Raw genomic sequence first — 14,336 nt, 5'->3', positions numbered from 1 at the left:
GTAAGTAAACTGCTTGGGAACTTTCTTAAAAAGCGAGATAGTTGGTTACAGGCGAGAATCGTATGGCGTGAAAAGCGAGATCATATTTTTGCCGGGCTTTAACTATTTATACCATGAATCTATACCGTAACACATCATTGTAACCAAAATCACAAAATCTGATACCAATTAATTAAAACGGTACATTCAATACTTGACAGATTCAAATTTTAGGATTTGAGCGCATATTTTTAACACTTTCAGGGGTTCAGGGGTTCTGAGAAAAACCTAGTGCTACCCCTGATTATGGGGGGTAAGGGTTACTCACTAATAACTGAATATTTGAACAAACGATTGGTTTGAATTGTGCAAAAACAATGTCTTTTTTCAGGGCTATTGAATTTCCTTCAGGGCTATCAGAAAAAATGGCTAGATAGCCCGGATGGCTATCAGGAAATGGTCCCTTATTTCTACCCCTGGGAGGGGGTCGGCTGAGAAACGAAACTAGTTACGTTTATAGGACGTCATCGATCTTTTGGTTTGTTCCCTTAGTTAGTTCCTCTTTCCATTAATATTTTGGACACCTTTCATTCCTTGGGTGCTTTAATTTTAAACTGATATCCCGAGTCTAAGTTCATTTAAATAAAATGCCCCTGCATTTTGAATCCTCTCAGGCTCTCACCATCAACCGGGTCATTTCTACTGCGCTGCTAATGCAGGGTGACAATTCACTACGGGCCACATATTTAGTGGAGAGGGTAATGTCCACAATCGCGTTTTTGTGTCAAATTATGGTCAGACTTGGATCATGTGCGCTGTATTTGTACCTTCAATTGCCTTCCGGTGTCACCGATTAAATCGTCACCCGTACTGTTACAACTGGGCATGTTGCCTCGTATCCCATTAAAAACCACCTGAAAAGGTGGTTGCTGTGAGGTTTTATTGCATCACCCTTCACCTGATCTGTTTCTACTTGGGACGTTTACCTCGCATCACTCCCCCATTACCCCACATCTCAAATATTTGATGGATTATTTTGAAATTGGGGAAATATTGGACACCTGAGTTATAGTGTTAGTGTGTTACCCCTGCCTAAGTCACGCTCCCCAAATGCTCCAGCTGAAAACACTGTTCCTGTGAAGCAAGCAATATTTAACCACAACCTGCATGTTCCAGCCCTGAATAAAATAGCACTTTATGGTCCTGGCATAGCACTCACTTTCACACCTTTTCCTTCCTTTCATATCACCTTTGCAATATCCCAAGGCTGACACTCCTTCCTGCCTGTTATTTCATGCATGCATTCCAACTTTTGTAGCTTCCGTAATTCGTAAGGGCACTGACCACCAAATAAACTTCCCATTGAAAAGCATAAAATTTACCATTATAGTATTTCACTTTCCTACCGTATGACAATGTTGTTCACAATTTAATTTTTGTTGTTATATTTTCTGATGCCCAGTAAGGCAGTATGCTATCAACTTTTTTAACAGTCCAATCTTATTGAAAACTAGGTCCCAAAATAAAAAAAGGGATGCCAAATTGTTTCCAGTGGGCCTAGAGAATACATCTTTTGCATCTAGTGATTGTGTGCAATGTACCCTTAAAGCCAATTCAAAGTTTGCATACTTCAAAGCCAGCCAGCTGGCCACTGCACTGGTTGGATGATCTGTCGTTTACTGGCTCATCATATAAAATTTTTGGATCTGATATCACCGGTGGCAATGAATCGAATTGTGAACCACATCTCTTGTTGAATACAACATGCCTACCTGATTTACCTGTGATATTTACATCAGGGAATGATTGGGTCAGTAGTCGGAATCTAAAATTATTCACAGAGAATCTAACGGAGGGACACGCCCATTGGTTTTGGAAACAGTTTGCACCTCTTCCTCTACTTCCATCAAATATGATTGAGCAATTTTTGCTCACATTTATTTCTGACTTGAGCTTTCATCTGGCTAATTAGCATTTAACAAAATGAGACCTACAATTAAAATACTATAAGTCAAATCTATATAGTGTAAAGGGATGAATCTATTTCATGACTTGACTCATGTACTGCCCACTTCAAGTTGGAAAGTTACATGCTGGCTATGTAATTAGTTATATTGAGTCCACTTGGAAATAGGTCTTCAACCCTTACATGTCATTTTGCTGAGTAGTAAATTACTAATAGGTCAACAAATAACAACAACCTTAATTAACTTAACAGCATAGATGATAGACCAAAAAAAAATTGTCAAGAATTCCCATAAAATGTAAAAGTTTATAAGATACCTAATTTTCGCTACCATTCTCTTAAAATCTAAAAATATGTAAACATGGGCTAAACACCGAAACATAGCCAGTAACATCAGGGGAAAAACAACATTGGTATAATCGACAGATGGTGAAATGAAAGATGACATTTCCTCTATGAGCTGACTCACCCCTCTATACAAGTTGCATGGCTACTCCTGGCATGTAATTGAGTCAAAACCAAATATTTGAAAAATTGGGGCCATGCTTGTTTCGTCATCATCATTTGAATTTATGCAATTTTCCCCCTTGCTTTACTACGTGTCCTAGTACCACTGTACCATATGGAATTGAGTCCTGGTCAGACCAAGCTTAATACCAGTGACAGTTTGTGTGAGGCAGGGCATGAAGAAACAAGTCTGGAGGGCTGACATACTTATGCGTGCATTGCTCGCAGTTTCAGATTTTCAACTTCTGAAATACTTCCACCGGTCACTTGCCAAGCCAAAATTCCTGCGGTAAAGTTAATACTTCTGCCAAGGGTCCTCATTAGGAACATCTTCCATTGGGAACATAATATGCAATTTAAGTGACATCTTATCCTCTTAGCTTGAACTTGACCAGCAATGCAAATTTCAAATATTTTCAACACTTAAATATTGGCATTAGAAGCATCTAACTTTATGAGAAATGAAAAGGTATTACACCAGTCACAACTTTGCACAAATGAAACTTTTATGACTTCAAAATAACTCACTTTCCCAACTTTCTAGTAATTTCTTTAATCCTTTTCAACCGATGCAATAGTTTAGTATTGTAACTAGTGTCTTGTTTATTTATTAAAAAAATCCCATGATGACATCATAACAACAAAGAAGGTTTCTCAAATAACATGTTCCGTTTCCATAGACGAGACATATCATTAGCATGACTTGGGACGTATTAATGTCACACAGGTATGTTTGGCAAACAGCCCGACATTGCTAGTCCATTCTGCAGTAATTGCTCATCATCCTAAGGTCAAGCGTAACATCTGCTGCGCTGACAAAATCTAGTTGATACAAAATTACTTGAGCAATCTGACCAACGTCCAACAAGGCAACTAAAACTATTGTATACTTTCCCATTTCATTGGAATAAAGTTACAGTACATCTGGTAGACATACATGTACATGTGCCCTTAATTAACCTCATACTTGTGAGCTAATTACGAGCAACTTAATTAAGGTCCTCTATTCCACTCTTGAAACAGAAGGCCTCTAAAATGGAAGGTGTTGACTGTGCCCTACATGTATTGTATCAGCAATTTCTATTTATAGCACTATAGATCCAAAGAAAGAACTTTCTTTTCCATTTGAGATTGAAATCGACACACACACTCACATTTGAAGAAAACGATCTTGCCCTTCATATCTGCAAAGCAACCTATTTAGAATTGCATTCATATTTTATTTCTTGGCAGGAGGGGAACTAAAATAGGTCTTCTGTTTACTGGACGCCTACATGTGTACATTCTGGAAGACAACAGTTGTGTGATTACGCCAAAACGTTAATAATCCTATTACAGCTGCATTGACTAATAACTTGATATGGTAATAGAATTACAGCACATGGATCACCACTCTGCAATGATGAAATATCATTCAGCGCAACATATCCGGTTGTAATGATCACATTCAGCGAGTAAGCGGGAGGGAGGCCCCCACCAACCCTCTTGGATTTGGCATTTCAAGTCTGTCTTAATCACAAATGGTAGTGAAGTTTACAAGCACAGTCATAATGCTTTGTCACCAGAGATGCTACTGATGAGATACATGTGCATGATGTATCATGTAGCTGTCTAGATTCATTTGTCAAAATCTATCTATATTGAATTATGAATAAAATAATGTTTACAATTTTCAATTTTTTAATAGAAAGGCTCCCAAAAATGTATCTTAGAAACTACCCACAATTAACAAGTAGACCTACAAGATACAAGTTTGCTTGTATCGAATGGCTAAGAAGAGGAAGATAATCAAACAGTTTTCCATTATACAAAATGTAGATCAATCTAATTTACGTTGGTAGGCCTACAATTGCACAATGCACATATCATATGTAATGTATCATAATTTCTAGAAATATCTAGATCATTCATTGGCTTATCATGTCATCAAGTCCAATGATTCAATCATGGATATCTTTGACTAAAGAATTAGGCCTACATTTATTTAGCATCAGTCCGTTTAAAGTGAAATTTAAAAGCATTAAGGACGGGCTGGGGTTAAACTGGCTTGAGGTGAAAGGTCAATTAGAAAACCTTGCTATCATATTATGCATATGGATTTGTAAGTTATCACTGATGATGTCCTTCCTGTTTCACTTTCTACTTCTAAGTTTGAGCCACAAAGGATGGCAATTAAATATGAATAGTATAAACAATGAATACCATTGTTAAACAGTGCAGCGATAGTTCACTTCAGACCTGAAATTCATATATGGTTTTCAAGTTACAGGGGAGGGGGGCTATTGGAAGTAGATGACCATGCTTGATGATGCTCCAGATGATATTTATTGGCAATTATGACTTCATTTGGATTTTTTTAAATTTTAGATTCCTATCCTATCCTGTATTTTGCCAACCTTCACAAAGTATGTAGAGGATATGAGGAAACATGTGTAACAATTAACATCAGCCAAGATGTTTTATTTTTTTACTTTTAATTGCTTCATTTCCTACTTGGTAATAGCTGCCAACCTATCACTTCATCTGCACACCTGAACCTAATAATCAAACGCCAAGAGTCTCCACCAAAGCAGAAATTCTATCACCTCTCCCCGACATCGTAACAAGCAGCAAATCAGCTCAGGTACCCGCTATCACCGACACCACATTTTGGATGCATAGGTGGCTGTGAATTAGAACTAGGTTACCTGGTAAAAAACTGACTGAAGCGTTTGACGGTGCATTCCTGAGATAAAGTTGCACGACTCCCTCTAAGCAGCAGCGCTGTTGTTTACCTCATAGTTTGCCTACCACAAACTCCTTTCCGTGCACTTGCGGCTTAGAACTCATGCTATGTTGGAAGGGTTTCCTTCTCCTTTTATTTCTCTTGCAGCCATTTCAAATAAAAAAGGAAGAATAAAAGAGGGTTTTCAACGTTCAAGCATGAAAGAAGGTCCCAGATTATTTTAAATTTGAAATAAAAAAAAACAGTGCATGAATGACATTATGAATATGAATATAAGAAACATATTTTCCCAGAAAACTTGGGACAATTCAATTCAAAGTGGTTTATTCACAAAACCTATAGTTATTAAACTTACATAATTTGTATGGAAATACTTCGCAAAAATAGAAGCAGGCCTATAATTTTGTTATCTGAAAAATCCCATAAACACTCATAATTTTAGAAATAGTTAGAAAGATGAGTGTATGATGACTATCAAACATGAACTACATATGTAGTGAAGGGACTCAAACAAGCTTTACTCAATATAATATGCCAATTTAGCCTAATTACATCTGTTTCAGGTATTTTAGTCTTAGCTAACATTCACTGTACACTGTATACATGTAGGGTACAATGTATACAACACACATACAATGTACATGTACATAGTGTTTATGTACATTTTTGCAACTAGTACAACTGACATTGTTAGTGTTTACATTGTAGGGGTTAACAGTTAATTGCTTTATTGCTGTGCATCTTGTTGACTTTGCTAATAAGATTAAAGCTATACTAGCCGTGTTCAGACCCATGGGTTTACACCCGGCGGAAGGTCGGAGGATGGTCGTAGTAAGCACTAGTCGGCGGAAGGTCGTGGGAAATGTCGGAGTAGTGCCAGTGTGAACGCTAGTCTTGATAAGCTCTTCCGACCTTCCCACGACCGATTTACTCCTGACTTTTGTCAGGAGTAACGCGTAAACACGACCTGGTGGGTCGGAGTAGCTGCCCGTGTGAACAAGTATAACACGACCAGTCGGAGTAAGGTGAATTTTCACAATGAGCTGTTGACTTTTTGTTTGCTTTTTGGGAAAGATCACCATTATAAAGATGCAAATAGTGCTCGATGCGATGTTCATCAATGCACTATTTCATACCGTTTTCATCATTCTATTTGTCTGATGCATGGGGTAGGCGTGGAGAAATTAGTAGTAAAATGTCGAAAAAAAGTATTAAAAAGCAGAAGAACATATTGCGGCTGACAAAAAAAAGTAAAATACTGTCAGCAGCAATTTGTTTTGACCAATAAATAAACAAATTTCGTTTGGCCGTTTCGTTGATACCCAATCATATTGGAACTTGTGCCACTTGTTGAAAGCAACGGCATGTATGCAGCACTGCCACTTTACTTCCAGAAGTTACTCCGAATATTCAATGGTCCCCTGCGAAGGTCGTGTTAAATTTGTCTGGCAGCCCGTGGTAAAGTAGTCGGAGTAAGCGTGTGTGAACGCATACGTGTGAAATTAAGTAAATTCTTTGGAATGCCGGTGTAAATTTACGCCGACTAGTACCCACTCTGAACATGGCTACAGCTTAAACCATGGTTCACTGGTTACAACAATCAATACAAGCAATTAATGCAGGAAGTGGTTCACGCCCACTTTCGGTGGCCTAAAATACTGAGCAAGTGCTGTTAGCCCTAATGTTCACCTTACCTGACAGTTTCATAGGTCTTCATGTACTTGGGGGAGAGCATATTCATGGGAACACACTGGGAGATGAATTCAATTGTGCCACTTTGATGTTACAATGAGATTAAGGTGGTACTACACCACTTTGATAATAAATTTGACTATTTTTGCATTTTTCTCAAAAAATAATAACACACTGGAAACAAAATGTATATTATAGGGTCAAGGAATCCAGTTACTACACTGGAATTTCAGTGACTCAAGACAAGCGGTTCGTTATTTATGATAAGAAAAGAGGTATCGCTATAATGTACCTCATTTCTTTTAACATATATAACATACCTGCCAACATTGAATTCCCAGAAAACTGACTCAATGCGAAGTGGAGCGAGCTCAGCGAGTGGAGCTCTCGCCCATCACGGCCGGGGTCCAGGGGCCAGCTTAAGGGCCCCTGGTGGTGTCCAGGGGCAACGCCCCGGTGGGGGTCGAGGGGGCGAAGCCCCCCAAAGCTCTTGGGTTTCTACACTCTAGAAACCCATAGAAGGCACTTCTAGGAGAGATATTCAACATTTAAAAAGCCATCTAATCAAGGCATTAAATGCATTGGAATCATATCATTTGGACCTAACAATTTATACATTGCAAAAAAATCAAGAAAGCAAGTCAAGTGAACACTGATTAGGGGTGTGATTTTCGGTAATTTTGTGCCCGGTACCAGCGCATTTTTCAGCGGGTAAAAATTTTTTTTTTTTTTTTTTTAAAGATTTTTTTCAAAGTTTTTTTGGTTTTGTAGTGTCTCTGAGTCTGGACCTAGACCTAAATGCTAGGATCATGGTTGACCTAAAAAAAAAAAAAAAAAATTGAATTTTGCACATTGTTTTGTAATTTTATTTGAAAATTGATACATAGTTTTCATGTCATACTCTATTAATGATATCAAAATGCATTGAATTTGAATGCATTTTGATATCATTAATAGAGTATGACATGAAAACTATGTATCAATTTTCATATTAAAATTACAAAACAATGTGCAAAATTCAATTTTTTTAGGTCAACCATGATCCTAGCATTTAGGTCTAGGTCCAGAGACACTACAAAACCGAAAAAAAACTTTGAAAAAAAAAAAAAATATTAAAAAAAAAAAAAAAAAATTTCTGAAAATCGAAAAAAAGGATACGAAAGATTTTTTTACACTTGGAATTCTAGAAAACGGACGGAATACGGCAAAAACGGACTAGTTGGCAGGTATGATATAATGAACCACTTGTCTTGGATACTGAAATTTCAGTGAAGTAATTGGATTCCTTGACCCTATATTATACATAACTTTGGTTACCAGTGTGAAGTTATTTATTGAGAAAAATGCAAAATTAGTCACAAAATTATCAGGGGGTGTAGCACCACCTTAAGCTTATTCATATCAGTGTTTCCAATGAATATGCACTCCACAAACTAGGCTACATAAAAATAAGGTTTGTCTCAAGACCCATGTGTGTTTGTTACCAAATACATAAAAAAATGACAAAAAACAAAGCACATAGCTTTCTGATCAAATGTTTCTGAGACAAACCTTTTAATTTTTTGTTGGCCTTATGTTCAACCAATAAGTTGCTGTATTTCATGACTCGATTCGAATCATGTGGTCCAATCAAGTTGCAGGGTTGTCAAACCTGTGATTTGGGTAGCCAAATTACAGGTCTTTTATTCATTTGTGGCCATCAGGAGATATCCTAATCACACAAATGATTTGATTATGTTATCCAGGAGCATGATTGGTCTGGGGTTTTTTTTAAACATACTGTTCAACCCATTCCACTCAACTTTACAAAGCTTTGTAAGTCTCAAAATCATATCATAACTTATGACGAATCGTAAAATCCATTTCACTATAAAAATGATTTACGATCAGAAACTTTCGTAAGAAATAGGGTTTTAACACAGGAACCTTCGTAAAGTTACGCCTAGTAAAAGGGTGTAACTTATAACGATTAGAATTACAAAGGTTTCAAAGTTGAGTGAAATATACGGGTCAGGCTCTTACCCAGGCCGATCTGACACACAATTGATTGTGATACCTACCTTGAAGCATACTCCTGTAAGCGGTGTCTGTAATAGCGTATACGTGGGGAGGTACTTCATGGCGCTTCTTTCCTTTGTACAACTCTATGACCTTATCGGAATAGATGGGGAGTCTCTTGTAAGGGTTTACTACAACACAGAACAGGCCGGAATAGGTCTGAAAATTAAATACAAAAGAAACAATTTTGAACATTTTAAATGTTAGATTATTTAATTTCTTAGTGACATTATAAGTTATTTTCAAGACTGCTTTATTTTTTTTAAATGCCAAAATGAAATCATCACAGAAGTAAAAATCTATGACCCTGTTTACACAGAGAGAAGTCGACAATTGCGACAAATTCAGATTGCGACTAAGGATTAGCATAAATTATTTCTTGACTGGGTGTTTACACGGTAGTCGACTTCAAAACAGACTGTGAATTCAACTTTTATGGCATCACTTACTCATGCTTCAAATGTTATGAAGTTGACTTCTACTTTGTTTACACTGCAAAAGTCGAGTTTGAAGTTGACTTTGAATTTGACACATTGCTCTGGGTCGTCATCTGAAGTCGACTTCTGAAGTCGAGTTCAAAACGCAGCGACCCTGGTTACACACAAATGAAGTTGAGTTCAAAGTTAAGTCGACTAAAGTCAACTTCAAGCTCTGTGTAAACGGGTCTATTAGCTAGTCACCCTCCACCTGTCAATTTGGTCAAATTTTGCACTGACCGTTTTGGTGAAAATGACAGGCACATTTGTCAAACCCTGCTTGCCCTACAGAACTTTATCATTTTGATGTGCAAAGTTGCAATTGGCTTCAGAAAGTACATGGGTTAAATATAGACCACTTGACATCACTGTTTATCAACAAAGGCGAGAGACTCGTCTATTGATATGCTCGAACGTGCCCTTAGCAGACTATGATGCGTACGCACACTGCAGGGCAAAGAACAATGTAAATGGTCATAATGCGCACGCATACTGCCGGGCAATGACGTCACATGCCAAGTGGTCTATAAGGCAGTACATACCAGTACATGTAGATGTTTTCCAAGAAATGTCTAGTTATTCATTAACCCATTTAAACTTAATTCCCTGAAGTTTGCTAACAATCGAAAAGCTAATTAATTAAGTGGATATTATTCCACAACATGAACAGTAAACACCAAACAGACTCGTCATGAAACCACTTGATAATTGTGTTATTTTCAATGAGACCACAATATCAACTTGAACTGTGTAAGCTTATTCATGGAGTGGAGTAATCCATGGATATGCCTGTGCAGACACCTTGAGAAAAAAACAACCACACACCAATTTGAATTCTTCAGTTTGTGCTTTTTAGTATAAACCCTTGTCTACTGGAGGCACTTGCCACTTTGCACTAGTGACATCTACAATCCCCCCTCTGAGTTTGCTATATTTTATAGGCATGCCTGTCGAAACAAATTTGAAAGTGGTTCAGCTGAAAGTGGGGTCTGGGGATGAACCCAACAGGGTTTGAAGGGCCAGAGCCCCTCATGTGGGTTAAAGGGGGTGAAGCCCCCTTGTAAATGAATGCAGTTTTAACGGTACGGTATAATAAGTTAAAATATGGTGGTTTTTTGTTTTTGTTTTTCGATTTTAAAAAAAAGTGGTGGGATATCAAATTGAGTACAACCTCAAGAATTATGAAAAATATGTTGCACTACCACTCGCAAAAATAAGCCAAAATCTATTCTCGGCTTAGAAAAAATTATTGAATATGCTATTTCCACCAAATTTGTAGCCAAATGTAATAAATTCCAAATTTAAAATAAAAATCGGTACAATATTTTCGTAATTTAAGAACAAAAAAAGAGAAACAAAACATATAGGCCTAATTTTAAGTTACATCCCCCTTGAGTCTTAGGCAGGATTTGAAGGTTTGGGTGTGTAAATTCAAAAAACTGGGTGTGTAAATTTAAGATTTGTGTACAAAGTATAGGCCATGTGGGTAAAAACTAGGTGTGTATTTACAAATTTGGGTGTGTAATACACTCCCTACACGGCTGGCTGCCTAAGCCTTTGCCCCCCCTCCCCCATCACCCTGGGCAACAGTGTTCGAAATAAGCACTTATAATCCTCTTGTCCTCTTGTCCAAAAATCACTGGGGACAAGTTACAACCATATTGAGCTATGTACTTAACTTATCCCCTAGACAACAACCTCTAAAATATGACACATTTTGGGGATAACCGAAATGTTTTGAGGACAAGCAGAATTTATGCTTTAGTTGTCCTCGGGACAACCTCCAAATTTTCCTTATTTCGGACACTGCTGGGCAAGATGGTGTTTTTTTTCTTGTTAAAATTAACTGCAACTTTTAGCCAGACCAAATCTGTTGGAGTTGCTATCCCGCCTTCCTCCTCCCCCCTTTGATAGAAAAGAATAAACTTACAGACTTTCATCAAAATTAACTTGACATAACATGTGCGCCAATCAGGAAATGGGGGTACATGTACAATTTGTACACTTTCTTACTAGCTGGGCAAGCCCCTTGTATTGGGCCCACTACTTTACAAAGCATGAGTCATCATCTTGAGCTGGCTGCATGATGACTGCATTGACAATAATTCATCTCAGGTTGCCACAGTGAATGATTTGTACACAATTTCAGGGACACACACACTTCTACTACATACATCTACCCTGGCCTGAGCTGAGCCAAATTAAAATTTCCGGAGAAAATATATTTAATTAGTATGTGTATTCATCTAGTTACATTACTACTTTGCAAAATCTTAATTAATGCACTTTTTTAGCTGTGATATCCATGAAGATTTGTAGTATAAATCTAAAATGGCACTGAAATAATAACAACTGGCAACCTTATTACACTGCACAGCTAGTGTCCCACATGTGTGTATTTTGCTATGCATGTAAATGAACACAACATGGAACTGTCAAGCCTACCGCGATCTATAGCTTTGTACATCTAGGACCAGTGTTCGAAATTTTGGTTGTCCGTTCGCCCGGGACAACCAAAACATGCACCGGACAACCGAAAATAATGCTCTAGTTACAAGTCCGGTGCACAACAAAAGATCTACACCCAAAAGTCACTTAATTTCAGCATGTTAATTGTTAGTTTGCTCAAACCTGACACAACTGATGAATTGTTAAATATTTAAAAATAATTGTTCATAAATTGCCTACACTCACTCCACTAGTCCACTTTATTGGTCACTTGTAGTTGTTTCAGATTGTGGCAGCTGCCTTACGGACAACCAAAAACTTTGGTGGACAACCTGCATGGTTGTCCGTGGGACAACCTCTTTTATTTTCTTAATTTGGACACTATCTAGGACGTACAAAATCAACAAGTATCCAGCAAGAAATCTCGAGGAATTCAAAATGTACATTCATTTAAAAGCCAAGTGAAACACACTTTTAAAAAGAGCCAGTTTTTCTGTACTTAAAAATGCATCCACAGCCAATTTTCGTGTTATTAAACTGTATACATTGTAGTTTCTACTAGGAAACACTAGTTCATCAGTATAGTCAGTAGTAACTACAAATTTCGAAAGTTTGAGGACTTGCTCTCAAGTTGTAGGAAGTGCCATAGGGTGTCTCCAGTGTAAACTGTTTTAATTAGTTTTATTGCAAAATATTAATATTGATATTTAGATAATTGACAACCTGTTTGACCGTCCTAGTAGCTGTGACTGTGTTTTCATATCATCTTTTGTGGTGACATTACTGTGACAAATGATATTACAATTACAAATGTGTAATTTTCAATTATTTGTAATTGAAGAGCAAAGATTTTTTCTTTGGCTTCCTCGAGACAGACGCGACCTAGTGTTAAGTGTTTGTACATACGCCAAGGCACAGTCACTTTGCGTCACATCGCACGAGCGTGGAGCGCCCGCCAGATGCACTAACCTTGAACTTGCGTGTGTATTATTACACACCGACAATCCGACATGCATGACTGAGCCTACGGTCTCGAGAAAGCCAAATGGACTAGTACATTGCACATATTATAATTATTATTATTGTGCAAGATTGGTTCTAAACCCCGGTTCTAAACATGCTAAATTTGTTTACTTCACATGCTTCATGATTGTTTCACCAGTCCTGTGAACTTTGACCTTGAAAACTATGCAGACATTTTCATATTCTTATTTTAGGCAGCTTAAAATGCTGGATTTCCACATTATTACTTACATATATAAGTCCAGAATAGTATCTGTCCTTGAGATTATGAAGCACCGAAGCTTCATTTAGGCACGTCAACTCTGCCATATCTTCTACTTTGTTGAATTTAGGTGGATTCATCTTTTGAATGTCATCCTTTTGTACAACACGCTTTTTGTTGGTATCCACTATTTCTACGGTGACTTCATCCCCCTTCTCCGACTTGATACTGGCCGAGACGAACCCATGATTTTCGTCGGGCACCCAAATTAACTTCCTTGCTGTCCATTCTGCCTGAGAAGCTGGGTCGTTGATCAGGGTCCTGTCTACAGACAGATATTTTGATGGATCCCCATCCGCCATGTTGAGTTTCCGTGTCAACTAATATCGATAAATCGTACTGTGTTGCATGCACGTTGAGTGCCAACTTCCAGTGAAAATGGTGCACACACAACTTGTCAATAGGAATTATACCCCGGTGAAAATCCTAAATAAGATCATAAATCCACACTTTGACTCCGGTACGTTCCAAAAGTAAATTAAAACAACATAGATGAAAATCAAACGGTTTAGAAAGTTTTACGGAAGGTGTTTCTTCCGTGGAGTAGTGATAGGAATGCTTCCACTGTATGTGTGCACTTGTGTACAGCCGCCGCCCGCTTGTGATTGATTGATCACGTGATCCGGTAAAATTAACCTCGGCAAGAAAATGACACGCCTCCACTTTTAGACATTAGGCAAAATAAAAAATAAACATGTTTCACGTCCCTCCCGCTTCCTTTTTGAGGTTTTCTCAATAAATTTTTATTTTTGAAATTCAGTAATAACTTTTCAAAAATATGTCTAGGAAGTTGGGATGCTTTCTATAGCCTTGTTAAGATACAAGAAACATTTTAGGAAGGTTTTGTGATCATTAGAGGGGTGTAACTCTCAGAACAACAAATAAAAAAGGGCCTCCTCCTTTTTCCAGGCATTATTGTATGTACGGATTGTACGCTAAAACAGCTCTAAGTATGGGTATTTACACCAATTTTGCGATAAAAATAGAAAATAAAAAGCCCCTCTTCCTCCTTTTTTTTCGAAAACCCGGACGTGAAACATGTTTTATTTTTTACTTGGCCTTAGTCTTTAGAGAATCTTGAAGCTTCGCATGTTTTCTTCTAAAATGTTTATTTCTCCCCACTGAAATGATACTGAAATAAATATGTAAATAGAACAGTAATATGCAAATCGTATGAATAACGCTTCAAGTGCAGAAAAA

The 14,336-nt window shown here is 37.6% G+C and overlaps 1 protein-coding gene across 1 annotated transcript in view; it reads right to left on the bottom strand.

Annotated features, from left to right (window-relative positions):
• The window catches only part of LOC140151403 (myosin-10-like), a 116,866-nt gene extending 103,122 nt beyond the window's left edge, over positions 1-13,744 (bottom strand). The window contains 2 exon segments of the mRNA XM_072173730.1: positions 8,930-9,086; positions 13,106-13,744. Of these exon segments, the coding sequence (XP_072029831.1) occupies positions 8,930-9,086; positions 13,106-13,438 (490 nt within the window). The 5' untranslated portion in view covers positions 13,439-13,744.
• Between the last annotated feature and the right edge of the window lie 592 nt (positions 13,745-14,336).

The sequence above is a fragment of the Amphiura filiformis genome, chromosome 4 (assembly GCF_039555335.1).
Source record: "Amphiura filiformis chromosome 4, Afil_fr2py, whole genome shotgun sequence".
NCBI classification, from domain to species: domain Eukaryota; kingdom Metazoa; phylum Echinodermata; class Ophiuroidea; order Amphilepidida; family Amphiuridae; genus Amphiura; species Amphiura filiformis.
This window is presented reverse-complemented; position numbering and strand designations above follow the sequence as displayed.